The sequence below is a fragment of the Theropithecus gelada genome, chromosome 15 (genome assembly GCF_003255815.1).
Source record: "Theropithecus gelada isolate Dixy chromosome 15, Tgel_1.0, whole genome shotgun sequence".
Classification (NCBI taxonomy): domain Eukaryota; kingdom Metazoa; phylum Chordata; class Mammalia; order Primates; family Cercopithecidae; genus Theropithecus; species Theropithecus gelada.
The window spans coordinates 105,642,304-105,666,284 of NC_037683.1; the positions used below are offsets into that span (position 1 = coordinate 105,642,304).

The 23,981-nt window shown below is 40.0% G+C and overlaps 2 protein-coding genes across 5 annotated transcripts in view; one reads left to right on the forward strand and one right to left on the reverse strand.

The window, feature by feature from the left end:
* The window catches only part of CENPP (centromere protein P), a 272,813-nt gene that overhangs the window by 149,528 nt on the left and 99,304 nt on the right, over window positions 1-23,981 (forward strand). The window lies entirely within an intron of this gene.
* ECM2 (extracellular matrix protein 2) overlaps window positions 10,365-23,981 on the reverse strand; it is a 43,515-nt gene continuing 29,898 nt past the window's right edge. For 2 of the 3 annotated variants that reach the window (XM_025359980.1, XM_025359979.1), the window contains exons 7-10: window positions 22,225-22,382; window positions 19,228-19,367; window positions 17,448-17,774; window positions 12,149-13,327 (exon numbers count right to left, since the gene is read on the reverse strand). In XM_025359980.1, the coding sequence (XP_025215765.1) occupies window positions 13,159-13,327; window positions 17,448-17,774; window positions 19,228-19,367; window positions 22,225-22,382 (794 nt within the window). In that variant the 3' untranslated portion in view covers window positions 12,149-13,158. Of the gene's footprint in view, window positions 10,973-12,148; window positions 13,328-17,447; window positions 17,775-19,227; window positions 19,368-22,224; window positions 22,383-23,981 lie in introns of those variants that run through there. The other variant, XM_025359982.1, reaches the window with a different exon arrangement.

The following is a 23,981-nucleotide window of genomic DNA, read 5'->3' on the forward strand; positions in this document are numbered from 1 at the left end:
AGGGAAGATGCTATTCCCTGAAAAGAAATCATTATTTGTACTCCTTTTTCCACTCATCCCCAAGAGACTGCCCAATTCTATATCAACTAAGACCTTCAAAAGACGACAGTTTTCTTCTTTTTTTTTTGAGATGGAGTCTCGCTCTGTCGCCCAGGCTGGAGTACAGTGGCACAATCTTGGCTCACTGCAAGCTCTGCCTCCCGGGTTCATGCCATTCTCCTGCCTCAGCCTCCTGAGTAGCTGGGACTGCAGGCGCCCGCCACCACACCCGGCTAATTTTTTTTTTGTTTTTTTAGTAGAGATGGTGTTTCATTGTGTTAGCTAGGATGGTCTCGATCTTCTGACCTTGTGATCTGCCCGCCTCGGCCTTCCAAAGTGCTGGGATTACAGGCGTGAGCCACCGCAGCCGGACTGAGAGAGGGCAGTTTTCTAACCTTAGTGGCAAGGACTCACTGTTGTAAGTGACTCCGATGGATCTTCCCAACTGTTGTATAGATTTGGAGGCCAGTGAAGAGCTTTTCCAGTGGGTTAGAAGACTTGTTCTCTCCTGTCATCAAGAATCTGACCATCGTTTGTTCCCTCTCTCCAGAGAGATGGCACACATTGTGTTAAACAAGGCAGCTACAGTCCTAAAGAATACATTTGCCTCAGATGTGCACAGCAGCTAGCTATGTGTTCATCCTTCCCTCACTTAAATAAAGTACTCCTCCTTGGACTTCCAAGCTGACAGTTCCAGGCAGCTCGCTAGTCCCATTAGTGGACCTCAGTGTAGCTCAGGCCCCATCCTAGCCCTGCAGCACCTAGGGAATGACGCCCTCCTGTTTGGTTTAGAATGCTCATATTCTCATTTATTCAAGTATGTTTTAGTTGCAGATGTATCTGTTAACTGGATGAATTGGGAACATCATGAAAATATGAACTGGATTTTTAAAATCTTTGTATCCAGAGCATCTAGTGTTTGCCTAAATTCCTTCAGAACACAGTCATAAACAGGAAGCCCTTGGGTCAAATTCAGTTTGTCCTGCACAGTGTTTTGTTTTTGAACTGTTTATTGAAGTGTATGTTACAAAAAAAGAAATGGTACAACTCAATTAATTTTTACAAAATGACCCCAATCAAGAAATCCTAGCCTCATACTCCATTCTCATACATCCAGAATCCCTCCTCATACTCCTCAAGTCACAGCCTGAGTTCAGCACCATAGGTTATTTCTTGAATTTTATATAAATGGAATCATACTGTGCATTCTCTTTTGCATCTGGCTTTTTTCATTCAGTGACATGCTTTTGAGATCCATTCATGTCATTGTGATACACGGCAGTTCATTCTCATCACTGTGTAGTATTCTCATATATGAGTAAGCCACAAGTTGTTTATATATTCAACTAGATTAAGTACCTTTTGGAGAGCTACTATGAACGTTCCTCAGTCTGTCATTTGGGGGTCATATGCCTATGTATTTTTGTTAGGTGAAATTGCTGTATTTAAAAATAAGATTTCAACTTCTCTTTAAAAATTAGGCTTTGCCAGTCCGTGATTTCTGGTTTTGCATGGCAACTGTTGTCTCTGGGACATGTGTTTTTCACTTCTATACTCACAGGATGTTGTCCATGTCACCCACCCAAGCCACTCCTCAGTCGAGTTGCCTGCGTGGCCTTTCTGGGTGCAGTTTTGCCACCCATGTCTAGAGAGATAGGAGGCAGTTCCTGTAAGGTTGTTTCTAAATATATGTTACAGCTACTTTTCCTTGATATTTTGCTTCGATCTTTGGGCAGAGGGCCCAGGGAAAGAAATAGGCCCTGGAATAAGATGCTGGGTTTAGGGTAGTATATTCGGCTTACTACTCTGTTCTGCAGATAATGTAGACGTGCAGGCCTCAGGCACCGCCCTTCACCATCTTGGGGCTGTGGCTTGGAAAGCTTTGCCTCACACTTGCCAGAGATGGTGCAGCAGGCACGAACATGCCTGAGCTTATCCCCACCCTTTTCCAGGTTATCATTCCAAACGAAGCAGTGTACCTCTTCTTCCCTCAAGTATTGTGAGGAGAAAACCTTCCATTTTTGTTTCCTAAAGGGGTCCTATGGCGGGGAACTAGTTCTTTTCTCCATGTTTGTTTGTTGTTGTTTTTATTGTTCTATTTTTGCCTCATTGAGCCTTGGTCTAAATAATGAAGAACTAGTTGCATTATAACAGCATGTTTAGGAATCACAAGTAATCTACATTATGTTACAAACACAAAGATAAATTACAAAACTGAAAAAGTAATATTCTCAGTACTGACAGTTTATGAATAAAAATATTGATTGCCATAAAAGAAACTTTAATGGAAATTTATTTTCCTTTGGTCTTATATATGCTAACCATTGTGAAAATAAAAATAAATTGCCCAATCTAAGCTGTCATATAATTTCTCACACCCTTTCCAGAACTTCTCCTGGTCTAGACATGGACAGCAGTGGTCAAAGTCCAAACACAAATAAGAACAGGGGAGGACCTTGAAACTGTCTCATGCAAATAAAAGATTGATTGATTGACAGAGTCTCACTCTGTCACCCAGGCTGGAGTGCAGTGGTACAATCATAGCTCAAACTCCTGGGCTCAAGCAGCTGTCCCACCTCGGCCTCCAAAGTGCTGAGATTCCAGGTGGGAACCACCTGCACACAGCCCAAATGAAAAGGTTTGATAGGCGAGGCAGGAGCTATAGGAGCAGCATGTGTCAGGAGTATATTGAGGGGCATACACACACCTGCCAAAAATTAGGCAGTTTGAATTTTCGGATGTCCTTTTGCCAGTCTCTGGTGTCCTTCACGTTCTAAATGAATTGGAATAGATTGTACAATGTTCTCTTATAGTAGTAGCTACAAGAAAGGCCGTCCACCCATCCATTCATTCAACAAATAGTGTAAGTGCTATGGAGAGAAGCAGGATGGGGGTGGGACTGTCAGGGGTACCCTCCCTGTCAGGTGACAGTCAGAAGACCTGAGGACTGTGAGGGAGTTAGCCATGCCATACAAGCACCCACTTTAAGAATGTTCTAGGCCACTGAATCCTAGGATGTAAATATGCATAACATAGGGATTTTTGTATAGTAGATGCTTTAAAAAGCTTCTGTGAGGGGATAAATGATTAAGATTTCATGGGTTTTGATGTTCAAGTGTCCCTCATGGTGGACTAGGCACTTTGGTTTCTAATGAATTTACTTTGTACTGTAGGTTGTGACCCAGGGGCAATATTCAGCCTGCAGATTGTTTGGAGTATATAGTATTTTTAAAAACCAGGAAATTTGATGTCAAAGTCCAAGTTTACAATGTATTTTGAAAAATATGAGCTGGAAACACTGACCCTGACGTCCTGTGTAGCAGCAATTTGCTGAGCACGTAGGCCCTCCATGGTTCTCTGCTGCCCTGACCTCCTCTTACCCTCTCCTCACAGCTCTTCTGTTGCAGGGACTGGCTTCTGCTGTGTCATGTGGCTGAGCTCACTCTGTCATCCTACTTAAAGTTTCTAGTTCTGAAAAATGAATTACAATAAATTGTCACTGAATGTTCATTCAGTTGAGTTTATGAAAAATGAAGGACTTATATAATTCTGTTTATTATATTTTGCATGTATCAATTTTTTTTTTTTTTCGACACAGAGTCTCGTTCTGTCGCCCAGGCTGGAGTGCAGTGGCACAATCTCAGCTCACTGCAACCTCTGCCTCCTGAGTTTAAGCAATTCTGCCTCAGCCTCCTGAGTAACTGGGATTACAGGTGCAGCCCACCACGCCTGGCTAATTTTTGTGTTTTTCGTAGAGACGGGGTTTTGCCATGTTGGCCAGGCTGGTCTCGAGTTCCTGACCTCAGGTGATCCGCCCGCCTCGGCCTCCCAAAGTGCTAGGATTACAGGCGTGAGCCACCGCACCCAGCTGTGTCAAATATTTTTAACGAATGTCTGAAGTCAGTTTGCTTTGAGGAATCTGTACAAGTAATGGTTTTGTTTTAAATAAATTTCTTACCTCTTTCCAGTGAGCAGACCTGGGAGCAATGAGCACATCTGGTTTCCAGATCTGTGTTTCTAAATACTGTTTCCCACTAAGGGTACCAGGACTCCTTGGAAAAATGGCCCATAAAAGGTCTGGACCAGAGAAATAAAGGTGTCTGAAAAAGTTTCTTGTACCAAGAAGTGTGAAAGTTTGCAGAGTTTACCAAGGACTCCAAAAAGGAACATAGAAGCCACCATGAAGGGGCAGTTTGAGCATCTCAAAAAAATAAAAAACAGTGGATTATAACACATACAATACTAAATCCTTTTTATAATAACAGAGAAAAGAAGGTTAAAAGGATCAGAGTTTTTCCTTACAGATGAATGTCAACTAATGAATGCAGAAGGAATAACAGAAAATCACCACAGTGAAACTTCCAATATAATAATTGATTTAAGGAAAGATAATCAAGGGAAGCTAAAACAATTAAGTCAGCCTCGGCAACACAGTGAGATCCTGTCTCTACAAAAAATAAAATAGACCAGACATGGTGGCACACACCTATAGTCCCAGCTACTGGGGAGGCTGAGGTGGGCGAATCACTTGAGGCTGGGAGGTCGAGGCTTCAGTGATCACACCACTGCACTCCAGCCTGGGTGACAAAGCCAGACCCTGTCTCAAAAAATAAGTAAATATATAACACCATTAGGTCAGAGTTTGCTCGATAGCAAGAATCTGTACTTTGAGTACCCATACAACCATTGTATTTTTTGCTTTCGGTACAGCATTCAGTAAATTACTTGAGCTGGTCAGCGCTTTATTATAAAATCGGCTTCACGTTAGATTATTTTGCCAACTGAAGAATAATATAGTATTCTGAGCCCATGTACATAGCTTAGGCTGAGCTATGACATTAGATGAAGGTGAGGTGTATTAAATACATTTTGACCTATGATATTTTCAACTTACGGTGGGTTTATCAGGATGTAACCCATCATAAGTCAGAGAGCATCTGTATTATTCATTGGTGAATATAGGTGAAGGATATGTAGGTGCTCATTGTGAACTTAAACTTTTCTGTGTCCTTGAAAATATTACCAAATAAAGGGGGAATAAATGCTAAATAATTGGAGCAGATAAGGCAGTTTGCCTTAAATTAACTTTAACTCTTTGATTTATCCTTCACTCTAGTGAAATATTTACCACCAAATTTATTTTAAGTTAATTAAGATGTTACCCTAGACAGGGATTCTTAACTTGGGTATATGAATACCTAGAGAATTTGTGGAAAGACTTTATGAGTCTTTTGGTACATGCCAAGTATTTTTATATACGGATTTTTCTGCATGGAGGATCCATTATAGCCTTCACCATATTTTCAAAGGGGTCCATCCTTCAAATAGTTAAGAACTGCTGCCCTAGTATAGATTTACAGTTTATGATGTTTTTTTTTATTCTGAGTGTCACAATACTAGTTAAATTCACTTTCCAAATGATTCACATATAAATTTGATATTTGTGAATGTAATTCCCAGTTTAGGCAAAACAAATGAACCTTCAGCAGATTCCAACTTATAAAAAGATTTGCTTATATCAGTTGATAGTTTAATGTAAGTTTATTTGACCACAGAGATTCTGTTACTTAGAAACACACCAGGACATTTTAATAACATGATGTATTCCTTTTCTTTTCCAAACTAATACGTATTTAGTGTAATCACATGTTATTTTTAATACAGTCCTGCTTTCCCTTGCGTGGATTCACATTCTTCACATTTTATACAAAGGAAAAAATACGCTAGACTAAGTTTTAATTTTATCCACTTTCATATAGAAAAGGGAACATAACTTCACAGAAGAAATGGTCATGCCTTTATGATTTAGTTGTATCACCACTAAAGTTTACTTACTGAGTTTAGAACATTTATTCCTTTGCAAATAACAGTATGTGACAGACTGAACTCCAGCAGGGCTTACATTCTCAAATGCTCCTGTTCACCTTGTAGTAAAAGACATGTCATAAGCTGAAGCCTTAAGACATGTAGAATCAAACATGGACTAATTCAGGATTACACAGTTTGCAGGAGATTTTCCTCTTAAAACCTTTTACAAATGCCTTTGATTCTGTTGGACTAGTTTCAATTGAGCTGATGGTCATAGGGCCAGAAATGAATACGAAAGGATCAAACTTGCTAGGGAAGCCTCTGCCCAAAGCTTGCCACGTGGGCTACAGATGGAAAGGCCTGGGTTTGCCAGTGCAGACTGTCTTGCTATACCGTTGGAGACTCATTCAGGGGTTATTTCTAAGGGAAGAATTCATTTATAGGACAGGCTCATTGATCAGATACTTCTCTAGTTTGGCTGACTGTTTTAAATACAATTTTCTCCCTTTTTAGATATTATAAGTAATCACAGTGAATCACACAAATCAAACTTAATTTTCTTTCCTATGGTCAGGATTTTTTTTTTTTTTTAATCTTATGATGAGATGTCATTTACACTCTCTGAGTTCCAGTTTCCTCACCCTCTTGGCCCCCTCAGCCTGGAGATCCTGCTCAGATGTTCGTGTATACCATGGTTCACTCTGTTCCGTGTCCTGGATGTGATCATACAGTAACACAGTAGAAAGGCAGTCAAACTCAGGTTTTGCTGTTAATTTCCCACCTACTCCTCAGGAGAGCCATGCCGTTGCCAAGGTTGCAGGGTCCCCGCTGGACCCCCACTGGCCCACAGAGTCCAAGGGGTTTACTTCTGGCGCTCTGCAGAGCATGTGTGCAGAGCCCTGTCTTAGTATACTAGACCCACTCCTTTTTCCACTGTATTTCCACCAATCTAAGAAATCAGTTATTTTAAATAATTAATATTCACCATACTCAGAGACCTGGAAGCCTTGAGCAAGTTAAGTAACTTCCTGCTCACCAGTTTCCTGTAGTCTATCCCTGGAAACATTGACACTCACCTTTTTTTATGTCTGCCCTATGCCCAGCACCTCCACAGGGTATCCACTTGTTTAGTCTTCCCATCAGCCCTGGGAGGCAGATGTTGTTTCCTGATTTTGTGCATGAAGAAACTAGAACTCTAAGTAACTTGGCCAGGTCCGTGGCTAGTACTGATTCTAGTTCAGAGCCAAGATACTCATTATTGTTTTTTTAACTACAAGAGAGGAATCTCCATGTTTCACAGACTTTGGGGGCTTAAGGCCCGTAATGGTCATTTGGTGTTAAGTTAGAGCTGGGCAGAAACTTCTTTTCCTGGGTACTTTTAATATTTTTGAATTTTAAGTCTATCAAGGATCTGAATTTACATGCAAACATGGATAGATAAATAGTTCAGTCATCTGTCAGTCTGTAAATGTTTCTGCCATGAGGACATTTTCTATCATTTTTCTAAAGAAGGGAAAGAGGTGGAATCAATATCATAAAGGGTTTTACTCCACCCTTTGAAGTTTCACTTCAACAGCAGAATTTGAGTATTTCATTCTTTTAAGTCAGCATCTTAGGAACATAGTAATTTATGGTATGTTTAAATGATGGCTTTGGAAGGCATAGTCAGTGTTGCTATTATGCAATCAGATTGATTACTAAGTATTACCAGTTGTCAAAGCATAACTTAATTGTTTAAAAAATATACTTAGCTTTCTGAGGTCCTTGTCAGAAATATTAATAACATAAATGATTCCCTTTTAATTTTGTGACCCTATATAAATCTTTTTCTGCTCAGTTTCTAAGTTTTTCTGTGAAAATCCTTAAATTTTGCAGGTTCCTTTTTTATTTAGGAGTAATGTCAACTTTGGATAATATCAACTCTTTGGGTAATACAACTCGTAAGCCGAACCAGTTTTGACTGGGAGATGAAGGAGATGGAACTCTTTATTCAAGAGCCATTTTAGCACCTACTTTGCACAAAATTCAGGGGGTTAAGAAATGAGTCGTCTCTGTTCTGTTAAGTTTTACAGTCTTTTTGGGGAAACAAGCTATATCCCTCAACCCAGCTACTGTACAACACCCGCATACACAGAGAAGTAATCAATACCTAACTAATAATTCCAGATAACCATTATGTAGGACCTAACTAATAACACTAAAGAGGTAATCACTGCAGATCTACCTAATAATACCAGGTTTGTCCTGGGCAGCGGCACAGCTGCTGAATGGCGGGGGTTTTGTGGGGCTGGGGGTCCTGAGGAACTAGGCTTTTAGGTGCAACTCATCCTGTGCTTGGAACCTGGCTCTGAAAGGTGAAAGGCTCAAGTCAGATGGAGACTGCAGTGAACTTGGCTTCTGTGTCCCTCCCTTGAAGCTGAGGGTCGGCGCCCGTCAGAGATTGGCTCAACTGCCCCCCTCTTGTCAGGCCCCTTCAGGTGTACGTCCTTGCCTGTGCATTCAGCTTTGACCCCATACTTTCCCGTCTTTCCTGTCCTCTCCTTGTCTTGCCTGACCCCCATGGTGACACCCCAAGTTCAGCATTCTCTCACAGATGGCCCCTTTCTCTCAACTTCTCAGCAGCTGTGTGAGAATCAACAGTTTCTTCTTTGGTCCCTTCTTTTCCGTCTGTCCCTTATCTGGCAAGATCACTATTCACTGAATTCCTTTTGGTGTCTCTCGTATCTGTGCAGTGAAGGCCGTCACTCTCTTTCTAGATTTTTGCAGTGGGTAGTTCTTTTTCCTTTCTTAACTTATTTCTTTCATGGAACACTTCATGCTTCAGCATTTTTCAGTGGTACGCTGCATTTCTCATCGCCTTGAATCTGGTCTAATTCCTGACCTGAGGAGCCCTCGTCTTGCCTCTCCTTTCCTGCCATAATGAGGCTAGACTCCTGACCATTGAGCCCAGACGTGAGCCCCTCCATCTGCTTGCCTCACTGATTCACATTCCTGTTTCCAAGTCCATTGATCTTTCTCCCCTGAACCACGTGTATGTGTTGTATGGTTTAGTGTTAATTATGTCCTGTATTATATCACAGTCCTCTTTTGTTACTCCCCACCTAAATTAGTCAAATTAGAGAAACCATTTTTGCCTAAACCACTATGCTTAACACAAATATGCTACCAAAAATTTGGGGTTTTATCCTTTAGCTATATACCTGTAATTTGTGGCTTAAATTTTCATATACTTATGCCGAGTCTAAAATAATCTTAAAACAAACATTGTCATAATTTGTTAACATTTCCAAGTCAATTTAAAGATTTATAATACGTATTATTAACCGTTACGGGAATAATTATGTGTGAATGGGAATAATCGTCTTGATGACCCCTGGAGGTGTCCATGACAACTAGAGGACACCGTGCATATTTCAATTGTACAACATTGTAGATAGTTTTTTTCTGTTTTAATGAAAGCAATCATCTTAAGGAGTAATTAACTTTGACTTAATGAGAATGGTTTCTAAGGAGATGTACGTGGAGCCATTTGATGATGCCATTTGAAGGAGAGGTGGTTTTGAGTATCTTCCTCCCCTCGTTAGCAACACCTGCCATACCACATGCCCTGTACCCTCCGGTTGAGCATCAGCCACTCAGGTTCGGACCTTTTATTAGGCAGCCTGCCACTCTTGGGTGCCCTAGACTTTCCATCTAAACTCTAAGGGAGAGACAGCTTGGTTCAGCAGGAGGAACACCAGCCTCAGAGTCAGAAGATGCAGGAGAAGTCCAGACTTAGCCACATATTCCCTGTTGTTCTCATGTGTCACCTGCCCTCGCTGAGCCCCAGCATCATCACCTGACCTGCAAGGAGGTTGGTGAGCTTGCAGCACGGTGCTCGTTCCTACAGGAGCTTGTCAACTAGCCATTTAAGGTGGTCAGGGGCCCAGCAGTCTGCTCAGGGCTGATGTCACCCCACTGCACTGGTGCTCAGAAGGAAAACCTGGCAGCCTCTTCCTAAGGCCGAGCCTCTTCAGCCTGGATGCTCCGGGAATGCAGGCGGAGCTGGAGAAAGGGAAGAGAAGGCTGCATGTTCTTCATGGATTTTAAAACCTAGTGTGTCATTTAGATAGTACCTAGTTTGTTGGTTGTAAGAAGAAAAGGGAGATGGGAGTCAACACTTTCTGATGAGAGCAAAGCTGCTTTGTTTGAAGAGAGAGGTCTGTTCACTTCCTTATCAGTGACACGAAACCCCAGTGAACCTTGTCTGAAAACTACTGATCTGTTCCACACATGTTATTTTATAATTGAATCAAATGAACCCCAAAGAAGTAAAGTGACTGTATAATTATTGGAGAACAAGATGGGCTCCCAAGTCTCTCGGTTCCTGGTATAGTTATTTCCTTATACCAGGTTCTGTATGTCTTTCACTAAATCATTTCTTTAGTGCTGCTTATAATATTTTTATTGATAATAAGCCAAATCTCAAAGTTATACTGTTCCTTGTATATATACACAAAGACAAGACACACCATTTATATTTTTAGATCATGGCTAGACCAGGACTTCTTTAGTGTATATGTGTGTTAGTAATTATAGTGTAATTTTTGAAGCCAAACAGAACATCTGTTTTTTAGTACATTATATTGTGAAGAGTGTTTGCTATAAGGACATTTATCACTTTTTTATGGAATTAAAACTTCCCATCCAGAACATCATGAAATTTCAGGGCTGAACAAGTTCCATGCTAGCCATATTTTAAAAATTATAAAATCAGTTGAAATAAGTACAACTTCCACTTAAGAAAAAAAGCTTCAGTCGGTCATTCCGATTTTCATTTTTCTTTGGGATTCTGCTGCCAGAGCAGAGGTGAGAAGAGACATGCACAGCAAGCCCACAGTGTGCCTGCTGGGTCTGGCATGGGTCTGGATCTGCTGTTACTCCAGGCCATTGAGGGTGGCCGTAGTCTCCTGGCAGCCATCAGGCACCAGTGTGCTCATTGCATTGTCGCCCATTTTTCTGACTGCACAGCACTTGCCTGCTTACTTAATTGTCCGCTTGATTTCCTGCTTATTGCCTCTACCAGAGAGGAAAGGCCCCATCTGCTCTGTTTGTCACTGTCTCTAGAACAGCATCTGAAACACAACTGAATAAAATCAGACTAAGAAATGAATGAATGAGTGGTTCAGTATCTGTCTCTGTGTCATCCCAGGATGCTAGTTCTGCTGACTCACCTTATTCAGTTTGAGCCCCCTTTAATACTAATTTTGTTTACAGCTTAGATTGCCTTAAACCATTTATGTCAGTGCGTTTATATTCATACATCAAGAAGTATTGCACAAGGGTTCTTGTTAAATGGATGTGTAACCTTATCTTCTTGTTTTTACCTGTCTCTTAAATTCAACTTGGCCAACTTAAAGTTAGTAATGCTCCTTCATTCCTAAACTGATTACAAAGCTCAACTTTTGTTCCATAAAATCCTGTTTTTCTTCCTAACAACCTGCTATAAGTCTTTGACCCTTCAGTCTAACAGTTATCTTCATATTATTATTCTTGTTCATGTTATAATCACTGAATCCTGCCTATTAAGAAAGGGCTTAGAAAGTAGGCTTAGAAGTAACATGGAATAAGTCTGGCCAGGTGCAGTGACTCACGCCTGTAATCCCAGCACTTTGGGAGGCCGAGGTGGGCTTATCACAAGGTCAAGAGATCGAGACCATCCTGGCCAACATAGTAAAACCCTGTCTCTACTAAAAATACAAAAATTAGCTGGGCGTGGTGGCATACGCCTGTAGTCCCAGCTACTTGGGAGGCTGAAGCAGGAGAATCACTTGAACCCAGGAGGCAGAGGTTGCAGTGAGCCGAGATTGCACCACTGCACTCCAGCCTGGTGACAGAGCGAGACTCCATCTAAAAAAAAAAAAAAAAAAAAAAGGAAGTAACATTATGGAATAAGTCAAACTTTTCACACTCATGAAATTGAAAGTCACCTGTGAAATTGTCAATTGTGGTTGGCTATGCTGGTTCCTTTCAGTTTTATATGAGATAATAACTGCATTCATACTTTCCAAAATGCTTTACATTCTTTTCTGGTTCTTATAATAGCTTTGTGAAGTGGGGATGGAAGGTTCCTAGAGTGGTGAAAGAACTATTAAATGATTAAATAACTAAAGCTTAAAAAATTAGAGAAACCTATGCAATGAGGCCAACACTGGCACTTAAGTTCCTAGCCAAGACATAAAACCAAGAGTAACAAAAGAAGTCAACATAGTTTCTATATATGTCTTATAAATTACTTTAGCAATACAAAGATAAAAGATCGTTATGTTAAAAAATTTTAATATATGGTTTTGGTAGGGCCAATACATAGTAAAGACATAGCTTTATGTTCAATTGAATGGAATAAAATGATATATTTCAGTAAATTAAGGCAAAGGAGATAGATGCTATGACCAGTGGTGCAAAATTTTTCAAAAATTTATACATTAGATTTACCTTTACAAGTTTATAGTCAAGAATAATTAACTTGTATTTTAAGCAGACTCTACTGCTTTTCAAAAAATGTTTTAATCTTGAGTGAAGAATGGTGAAGGTAATCTTAATATACTGTTTAACTTTAAATTTAACTTTAAACTTTTAGAATTATAGAAAAGTTTCAAAAATGTATAGAATTCATGCACACCCTTCTGCCAGCTTTCCTTAATGTTAACAATGTATATAACCATAATATGATTTTCAAAACCAGGAAATTAACATTACAGTAGTGTTTTCATTTTACACATGTAATTAATGGAAGAAATGAAAGCTACCCCAATACTTAGTTATATTTATATCAGTAATTATAGCCCAGGGCCTTATAAGAAATTAACAAATTATTGTTTTAACAGAATAATAAACAACACTTATTCATAAATTCTGCCTGCTTTTTTTCTTGTCATTATGCTTCTTAATCTTGAACCAAAAGATAAATAACTTTTAAAGGGACTTACAGAGTTCTCAGCTAACACCAGTACTCAAGTTGATTATAAAGGTTGTGTTTATTTTGTTCCAGACTCTTCTGGTCTAGCTCAGTATGCATGATATCCTATTCTAGTGAGATGACCTCTTTCTAAAGGTGGGAAACTGAGAGATTTTACCTTTACTATTAATAAAACTCCTAGAGACTATGCCTTTTAGGTATATTTTGGTTGTTCATCTGTGTATTAGTGAATCAGATTGACTAGTATATAATGATACTGAGAATAACCGGAGGATTATGTCTCTTGTTAATGACAAATGCAGCTACTACAAATACATGAGTAAAGTTTATAAACAGCAAAGGAAAACTTGGAATTACTTGATGTTTTGTGGTTTAAGAACAATACTTGAATATGATCTTATGCATGAAAATGTGTAAGATGGTATTTCTCTAATTTTAATGTAATTGTTTTCAAGATGAAGATGTTCCAGATTTGAGTCATCATCCTCTTCAGCATTGCAAATTTCTTCTGGAAGAATGTTCCTAAGGAAAAATAGACATGCAAGTCACGCATGGTCCAAGTAATAATCTGCCTTCATTTAGGAGTTAAGTTTAACATTTGTTAAAAAAATTATTTTGTTCTTAAAATAAAGTTGAATCCTTATATTATAGACCAGAATAAATTCCAACTACATCAAAGATCCAAATGTGAAAGATGAAGCCATAGAAGCACTCGAACAGACCGTGGTCACACCCTCTGACTCGGGAGATTCTTCCTATATGTGATTTGAAAACCAGAAGCACTGAATGAAAAGATTTAAAATTTACTGCAGGGTTTAAAAAGAAAGTGCAAAGTTAAACAACATGACAAAGAAGGAGAGAGTAACTTATATCACATATTCAAAGGCTTCCTAAGAATCTAGGAGGAAAATGGAAAATGCTCAATTTCATTCAGAAGAAGAATGCAAATTGAAACTTTACTGGCATACCACTTTTTATTTATGAGGTTTGCAAAAAAAAAATCCAAAAACTCATTAACATATTCTAATAGTGAGCCTGGACCAATCAGATACCACTGAAGGGAGTGCAAAATGGTGCACCCCCTCTGGAGAGGAATTTGGTGATATCTAGCAAAATTACATATGCACTTTACCCTTTGCACTCTGCATTCCCACTCCTAGGATTTTATCCCAAAGTTCAACTGGAAAAAACAAAATGACATTTATACAAACTTATCTTTTGTGGCATTATTTTTAGTAGTAAGAGTGGAAACAAATGTCTATCAATAACGAACTGATTGAATAAAATATAGTATATCCGCATAATATTCAGTTGTAAAAAGTAATGAAGAAATTCTCTACATACTGATGTGGAATGATATACTGATACTTTTAAAAAGCAAAGGGTAGGCTGGGTGTGGTGGCTCACACCTGTCATCCCAGCACTTTGGGAGGCCGAGGCAGGTGGATCACCTGAGGTCAGGAGTTCAAGACCAGCCAGACCAACATGGAGAAACCCCATCTCTACTGAAAATACAAAACTAGCTGGGCATGATGGTGTATGCCTGTAATCCCAGCTATTTGGGAGGCTGAGGTAAGAGAATCGCTTGAACCCGGGAGGTGGAGGTTGCAGTGAGCCAAGATCACGCCATTGCACTCCAGCCTGGGCAGCAAGAGCGAAACTCTGTCTCAAAAAAAAAAAAGAAAAAGAAAAAAAGCAAATGGTAGAAAAAATATATATACCCCATGAGGTTTGTTTGTTTGTTTTTTATGTCATTTTCTTATATCTTATATTTCTTTTTTATTATTATTATACTTTAAGTTCTAGACTCCTCCAAATCTCATGTTGAAATGTGATCCCCAGTGTTGGAGGTGGTGCTTAATGGGAGGTGTTTGGGTCATGGGGGCAGATTACTCATAAATAGATAAATATCCTCTCTAGGATCAGGGGAGTGAGTGAGTTCTTGTTCTATTAATTCCCATAAGAGCCTGGCACCTCCCCATTCTTTTTTGCCTCCTCTCTTGCTATGTAATCTCTACACACTCCATCTCCCCTTCCACCACGAGTGGAAGCAGCCTGAAGGCCCTCACCAGATGCAGATGCCAGTGCCGTGCTGCTTGCACTGCCTGAAGAACCATGAGCGAAATAAACCTTTTCTCTTTACAAATTACCCAGCCTTGGGCATTACTTTATAGCATCAGAACTGGACTAAGACCTATATAGAGAGAAAACTGCCCTTTTATGTAATAATTTGTATAATAATTATGGATGGGGATGGGGAAATAGGTATATGTATGTAGGCTTCTGTTTGCAAAAATAAATACTGGAAGGATAAACTAGAAATTTAAAAATTTAACCCATAGGAAGGATCATACAGTGTACGACAGACAATCACAGAAGTACGACTTCTCTTAATTCAACTTCTTACACAGTTTTGACTTTGGAATTATAAATATTTAACACAGTCAAAAGTAATATTGAAAAAGAAAAAAGCAATTTCTAAAATCCAAAAACTAAATAACATGTCTGAATATTAAGTTGTTGACATATCACAGAGGAAACCACTGTATTTCAGCTGTACATGTTTAGTGGAACTTATTCTAAAGACAAATAGAGCTACCAAAAAATAATAAACTTAAAGCTTTTATTATTAGCAGTAATAATGATGTCATTTTGAAACAATTGTTTACATATTATAAGATCATCCAAGTTAATGTTGTTGGGAACCTAGATTTTCAGTGTAAGAGAAACAAGTTTCAATAAAAGGAATTAATATTAAATGACGTTAAATTTGATTTAGGAATGTCAATCTGAACTTATTTTCTTTTCAAAATACAGAATTTCGTGGCAGTCCACTGAAAGGCCTCAATACAATAGCAACACAATTGAAAGGGCCACAGCTGGTTCCTACTTGGGGCTTCTCAATACTATTCCCCAAAGAAAGGGGCCAGGCTCTTTGGAGGAAGGTCTGTAGTAGGGAATGCAGAAAGTAAGCCCGAGGCCCACGTGTGCCCAAAAGCAAGTGAGCAGACACAAGAGCCAGTTTGAATAACGACCATTGTCCAGATACATGACGGTTTAAGAATAATGACTGCAACTGATTGAAGCATAACTGCTTACATGAAAGCGTAAGTGTATATTGATTCACCAGAAAAAGAGAGAACCCTAAAACAAAATAAAGCAAAAACATTTAGGCTCCAATTTCTTACTCCCACTTGTGGCTTAAAGTAAAGAACTAAGCTTTTTTCTTGCCTTTCAGAGTGACAAAGCAGCCCTAGTTGATGAGCAAAAAATTTTTTACAGCAGAATTCCAGCTAATAAGCATGAGAAGCATGGAAAAAAATAGAAATTCATCATTTTGTTACCCCTAATGAAGTAAGAATGAGACAACATTCATCTATGAGTGAAACCATTGATTCAGTGATGGAAGAGTAAGTTTGTCGTAGGAGATACCAGGCTGTGACCACCTCAACCCACTGATCAATTTTAGAATCACAAAAAGTGGGATAAACATTAAACGCTTTCTGATGCAGTGCAGTATGAAGCATATGGCACAACCTGTGAAGTATTTTTGCAAAAAAATTTTGAAACTGAATTTTACAAAGCCTTCCCAAGCCCCATCTCTTCTTCCAGTACCTTTAAAAACTCGAACTTTTCTGTGTTTTTGTTTTGTTTTCTTTTTGTAGGCATTTAGTTTATTTGGACTTTTAGAGAAGGGGAAAGACTAAGAGGCATAATTCTCAGGAACGGAACAACAAGGTTATTGTCTCCCTCACTGCCAATTATAAAGACCCTACTGACAAAATATTCTGGATTACTTCTCAAGACACTCATGCCATCTAGGCAGGAGTGATGATTCAGTGTATAAGCTGAATACACGCAGAAAAATGTGTTCCCAAAAGTAGGGAAAGTGAGTCTCAATAAATGTTTTCAGAAATCTGACTTCAGAAAAATCTAGATAGAAGCAGTTTTAATTTTAGCATATATTTAGGTATTATGCTGTACAGATTTATTTATTTACATATGGAGGTGGGAGTAGTAACATAATCTAGTGCTTTGAAGACTTATCTGAAACTGTCTCTAAAGTTCTAAGTGTTATATAATAATAATCTGTTAATTTTTCTTTTTTTTTTTTTTGAGATGGAGTCTCACTCTGTTACCCAGGCCGGAGTGCAGTGGCGTGATCCTGGCTCACTGCAACCTCTGCCTCCCAGGTTCAAACATTCTCCCACCTCAGCCTTCCGACTAGCTGGCATTACAGACATGCACCACCAAGCCCTGGTAATTTTTGTATTTTTAGTAGAAACGAGGTTTCACCATGTTGGCCAGGCTGGCCTCGAACTCTTGACCTCAGGTGACCTGCCCACTTTGGCCTCCCAAAGTGCTGGAATTATAGGTGTGAGCCCCTGCACCTGGCCAAAAGATGTTTTAACTATGGAAATTTATAAAAGTGCGAAAGTAGGAAAAACTTATAATGAATCCTCACATACCTGTTATCCACCTTCAGTAATTACTAACATTTGCCAATCTTGTTTAATCCAACCCCTTAGCACCATTTTTTTTTTTTTCCTTAACGTAAATCCCAGAGATCATGTCATGGTTGTTTTATCATATATTTTGCCAACCAAAATTTAAACAGATACTTGAAAAAGCCAAAATTTACCTTATCTTGTTGTTGTTCAGCCTCAGAAAATGTAGTGCTTTCATTTCTTGTATCCCAGGTGGTACAGACTTTAAGTCATTGTGATCCAGAAATAATTCTCTCAGGGAATGATATGCCCCATAGAAGGAGACACGGTCCATGCCATCATCAGCAAGTTTGTTAAATGACAGGTACAAGTATTCCAGGCCTGGTTCCATGTGACCAAACACATAGCCAGGGATCCGTTCAATCTGGTTCCCGAGGAGCACGAGGTGCAGCAAGGACTTGGGTAGGTAGGAGGGGACGTGATAGAGCTTATTGTACGAGAGATCAATGGATTCTAGATTTCTGCAACAAAGAAAAAAGTAAACAGGGTAGGGACATCAGGATGGTGATCATCAGCTCTAAATTTTGATAAGGCCAGTCTTGATGCTGGTCCATTTTCCTATAAGCACCCAGTTTGTAGTGAAGATTCCAAATAGGAACTTTTCCAGGTATAGCCAGCCCTAGTCTCTTGCACCAAGGTGCATGTCCTTACCAGTGTGCCATACTGCCTCCCAGCTATGTGAATCCTTGCGAGGGAGCATCAAAGACTAGGAGGGAAAAACTCATATCCCTGGAGGCAATACTGAGGCCCAAAGACTAAAATATCTGTAAGGTTGATGTGTTGAATCCAAAATGAAATTCCATGAATCCCAGCATACATCAAAATGCCTATCTGTAAAGTTGTCTCTGGTTCCAGCAAGGAAGTTTGGTTTGTTTGGCTTGTTTTGGTTCCCCTTCCCCTACGTTTTCATTCCACATTTGATTTGATGACCTGGCACACCTGAGACTTGAGGTGAGCCTGAGGGATCTAGAAAATGCTGTTAATCATCTAGAAGATCTGGGAAACGTGGTGAACTCACTGACTTGTTTCAGGAACCCCACCTGAGTCTCTTAAGGCTTCTGCCTCACACCCTCTTTTCACCTGATGAAGACTCCTCTGCCCACAGTGGACTCAGTGCCACATGCTGCTGAGCCCAGTTGGCCTCTCCATCCTGTTTCTGAATGACCCACGTCCCCGGCTGTGTTACTTAGGCACATAGTTCCAGGACACGCAATCCCAGATCCCAGTTGTCTGCTGGATTTGCTGCAGGGCTTGCTTCTGACTCCCTCCCCCTTCACTGAGAGCTACAGCCAGAGGTTGCTGATTCTTGTCCAGGAAGATGGAGTCTACTTTTGGCCTCCACTGTTAGGCCAAGCATTCTTCAGTCTATTTTGTAAGAGTTGAGGTGAAGAAATAGTTTGGAGAAAAGAAGGCTGTGTAGTGTAGGAGAATAGGCCTGGGCTCTGGAGCCTGGTGCTTCCACCTAATGATGATGAGGAGAAGGAGTATGGCAGATTTCTTTCTCACTGTGTGCAGGGGATTATCTCATTCAAACCTGCTGACAACCTGTGAGGTAGACAGAGCTAGAGTGGCATTTGACCAGTAGTGGGCAGACCTTGAAGTCAGACAGCTGGGGCTCAGTTTTTGCTAGCTCAGCACTTAGCATATGATAGGGTGTCCAGTATGCAGTATGGTGACAACAGCAGTAGTAACTGTAATAATCCTAACACCGGTCATGCAATGCACAGGTTGGAAATTGCATGAAGGAGCCCACTTTGGAGATAGGGTAAGGGTTCACTAAGAAACGATTCTGTCTCCGAGCCCTTCAGTATCGTCACCTCCCTCACTTATCCCATTCCCAGTTTTCCTACTCTGTTTAATAATGACAAGAGGAAGAAATAGTTCAATAAAATTTAAATTGTAGCATGTACTTACTCTTGATTTATCCAGGCTAAAGGAGCAATCCTATTTTCTTCAATTTTGTTATAACGTAGTACAATGACATTGATCTTTCTGGTATGATTGAAACAAATTTCAGTTATTTCTTCAATTTGGTTATTTTCTAGGTATAATTCCTATAATTAAGAGAAAAGACTATTATTTTTCTTTTGTGTTAGTTGATATGTTCAGTTTCATGAAGACTAAAATAGTAGCATAGACTATTGTCATTAGTATTATCTAAAGAGTCTTTCACTGCTCTTTCAAGTAAGCTTGTGTTTTTAAGTTGTCTTTTTTTTTTTTTTTTTTTTGAGACGGGGTCTCACTTTGTCACACAGGATGGAGTGCAGGGGCACAAACACGGCTCACTGCAGCCTTGACCTCCCAGGCTCAAGTGATCCTACCACTTCAGTCCCACAAGTGACTGAGACTACAGGTATGCGCCACCAAGCCTGGCTAATTTTTGTATTTTTTGTAGAGACAGGATCTCACCATGTTGTTCAAGCTGGTCTCGAACTCCTAAGCTCAGGTGATCTACCCGCCTTGGCCTCCCAAAGTTCTGGATTTACACGAAAGTTGTCAAATTTTATAACTAATTAGTGAAATAAAACACACTGTCTGTCATGGTTATGGAATCAAATGAATTTTATTTAAAATGTATTAGCCATATTATGTTGCAAGAAATGGCATACCATAATAATTATACAAGACTCGCTACTTTATAATACTTATTCACATAAATTATCTCATTTGGGCTTTAAATACTGAAAAGTAGACAAAAATTATTGTCTCAACTTACCAGTGGAGTTAAGTTGGGCCTGGAGAGACAGGGAGGCTCACCTGCGATTACGTGACTAATGCTGAGAGGGGCTTGTCCTAGCCGAGCCTCCAGTCCCAGACTGCCTGTTTCCTACTACTTCATGTGGTCTATAATATTTTAGTCTTATATTTTTAGATTTGCTTTTGTTATCATTAATTTAAAGTTAATTAAGAGCCTTAATTTACAACCAAGGAGAAGTTTGCTAGAACTGTTAGTAAGGTTTTAATAGCTAGCTGCCTTCAAGTTAAGTTTAGTTGGCATTAGAGGGAGTTTTTCATTAAAGGATCTGCATTATAAAAATTCTCCTTGTTGTTAGAATTCAGAAGTAGAACTGGCTTATATCTTTAGTGTCACCTTCTATTCCACCTGTGAGAATTTCCCTCTTTGTTAATTTTGGCATTTGTTAGAAATTAGTAAAGCAATTTTCAACTTTTTGCTTTTACCTGCATATGTATTTAGGAGGTGAGCTAGATCAATCAGAGACTAGTTAAATAAATCCTGGCACACCTGTCCATATGTTGAAACGTCTGCAGCTGTAGGAAAGAATGACATGAGGCAGCCTTGAGGCTGCATGGCTAAGTGAGGCAGGTGTACAGCAGCGGCTTTAGAAGGATTTATAGTATGTGCCATGCATTTGTGCACTTGTATGCCCAGTGCTTTGCAGACTGGTAGGAATGGGTCTCTTTGGAGAGAGAGAAGCCAGTCTCAGAGTGGGGCACATTGCTCTTTTGTATTGTCCTCATTGTGTATGTATGTGTTTTAACATGTGTATGCATTATCTATTTAAATTTTAATTTTTTAATTATTAATTTCTGGCCCTGCCCCACAAAGAATCTGACTTAGCATGTCTGGGATAGGTCCAAGAGTCTGTATTTCTTAAGAACCCAGGAGACTCTGATAGAAAGCCAGGTACTGATAAATGTCAGTGTTACATAACTCTGTCACTTAATCTGGAAACAGGAAGAAGAGGAAGGGTGGTAGCCATGACAGCCACATAAGATCACCATAGATGATCCTCTTTTCTGGCTTGTTGGGGCTGAAGCCGGGGTATGCTGCATCCTGACTTCTGGCTGGATGATCATGTGGTGTAGGAGAAACAGAGCTTAGTAAGGAAACCTGTGTTCCCACAGGGTCTGCCAGTATGTGTAGACTCTCTGGACCTCAGTGTTCTTTTTGGCAGGCGGGGTGGGGTGTGGTTTGTAGAGACAGAGTCTCTCTGTGTTGCCCAGGCTGGAGTGCAGTGGTATGATCCTAGCTTACTGCAGCCTCAAACTCCTGGGCTCAAGTGATCCTCCACCTCAGCCTCCTGAGCAGCTACGACTATAGGTGTGCACCACCATGCCTGGCTAGTTTTTTTAAAAATATACTTTTTAGAGACAGGACCTCAGTATGTTGCCCAGACTACTCTCAAACTCCTGGCCTCAAGCCATCTTCCTGCCTCCCAGAGTGCTGGTATTACTGGTGTGAGCCACTGCACGGTCCACCTCAGTGTTTTTAATGCAGGAAATGAGGGGTGTTGACATTCATCAGCCAAAGACCCTCTGGAGCACATCCTGCAGCAAGGAGACCACACATCTGGGGACCTCTGGGGCATCTCTACAGGATAATAAAGCAAGACTGGAGTTTGGGGCCTGGAGTTAGTCACAGGACAGTTTTGGTAGGAATTGGGTCAAAACTTGTAAGCTGCAGAGTTGCTGGAACAGTCAGAGGCCTTCTTTGGACAACACTCGTATCCATGCAGTTACTGTTAGGTCAGAGTGTCTGTGATTTTGCCTGGAATTTGTCAGTGGACACTCTGTTGCGGTTAGTACCTGTTTGAGCTTCTGTGATCAGCGTCACATTTCTGGATTGGGACAGTATACACTGTCTCGAGAGGCAGAGTACCCCACAGAAGTTGTGGTTTCATTTAAATTCTCAATTCCTTCCTCCCATTTCCCCCAAGAGCTGTCAGAAGTACCATTTTTCACTTTATCAGGTGTCTCGACTAGTAATTATAATTTCGATTCAGAATTTTGTATTGCTTGAAGAAAAAACAATGCTTAAATTATAGGAAATTCTGCATACAGCATGAAACTAGAGGTTAATTTACATCACAATAGTCTTAAAATATATTTTGTTGTATACCACATTTAAAATATAATACATTTAACACATTAAAAGCAATATATTGTTACCTCAATAGAAGCAGGAAGACCCTGTGGTATAATTCTAAATTTATTTTTTCCCAGACGCAAATAGGCTAGGCTCTTCAAAGGTTTGAAAGCTAAAGGATTGACATTGACTTCACTGAGATTATTTCCTTCCAGTTCTAAGGTGACCAGTTGATATAAGTCTATAAAAAATAAAAGTATTAGAATATTAGGATAATTGAAAAACCAGGCAGATTTTTGTAGGCTTTTGAAATGTTATGTGAAATGGCCAGTTTATTTGCAGGGCAAATACAGTTTTTTTTAAAACCTTTGTTTCCTCCTATAAAGTCTTTTCTTAAGTACTTTGTACATCCCAGATGCTCAATTCAACCAGCACTAAATGCATGGTCCAGTAGTGAGGCAGACCCGAAAAAAATCATTGAAATGCTAGGTGCTAACAATATGTGTAAGGAACAGAAGCAAGAGAGAAGAGAGGGAGCAAGATAGGAAAGAGAGGCAGAGGAGTTTCCATAGAAGTTGTGGTGGCTGAACAGGGATTTGGAATTCAGATAGGAAAGGAATAGAAAGTTATGGACAGTCATTGGAAACATTGCAAAGACACAGATATATGAAATGGCAGCATAATAGGCAATGGGGTAGGTGGAAGTTTAATGCAATGAGTGATTTTTTTTTCCAGGACACAAAAAAGAACACTTTCCCTGGCTCACCCTCAGTCTCTGAACAAGGGAGTCAGAAGTAAACCAGAGCAGTGAATTCCCATCATAGTTACTCACTTGTTGGCACAGAGTGCAGCCAAATGGAAGCTTTGAAAGAATGATGATCAAAAATTCTCCACGCATTCAGATTGAACTAGCAAGAAAGGCCTTTATACAAACAAGTTTTTTTTCTACTTTGTTTCTACTAGTCTCAGGAGTGGTATGATCCAGGTCAAATGGAAGCTCCATGCTGCAAAATGGACAGCTCAGCAATGACAATACCCAGAGGCATCTGAATCAGAGGTTCAGGGTGTGGCCAAAATTCCCAGATTAGGGGATGTTTTGTATTCAACCCCCTTCATGGGCATTGCACCGAATGCCACATGGGACTCAGTTCTGTTCTTAGGCAACAGCAAAGACAGTTGCATCAAGAATAGAAATAATAAATGCTGGAAGATTATAGGAAGAAAAAGCCATGTAGATGTGAGTGGTATGAAAGTGCCAGTCTCCTACAGACAGAAAGATTTAGATAGAAGTAGGAGGAACTTCCAGGCTGTAATAGCCAGCTGAGCACATGTAGCTGAAAGACCATGTGGGTTTGTTCAGGGGGAGAGGAGACTAGCCCTGGTGTGGCTGTGCACAGTGGAGTGAAGGTTGGTGTTCAGAGAGAAGTATACTGGGAGGGCCCTTTTTTAGTTTATTTTATTTTAATTTATTTAGAGACAGAGTGTCGCTCTGTCGCCCAAGCTGGAGTGCAATAGCATGGTCTTGGCTCACTGCAACCTCCACCTCCCAGGTTCAAGCGATTCTTCTGCCTCAGTCTCCCAAGTAGCTGATTGCAGGCACCCACCACCACACCCAGCTAATTCTGGGAGGGCCTTTGCACCCTGGACAACAACGTCTGGCTCTCATTCTCAAGGTAGCAAGAGGTTAACCTGGTGGTGGTCCTTAGGATTAATGGAAGTGCTGAGCAACAGGAAGTAGCCAGGCCAGCCAGTAAATTGTGATAAGTGGTTATATTTCCTCATATTCACTTTCATTTCCAAAACTAAAGGTACTGAGAATCTGACGTCTTTCTCTAGTAAA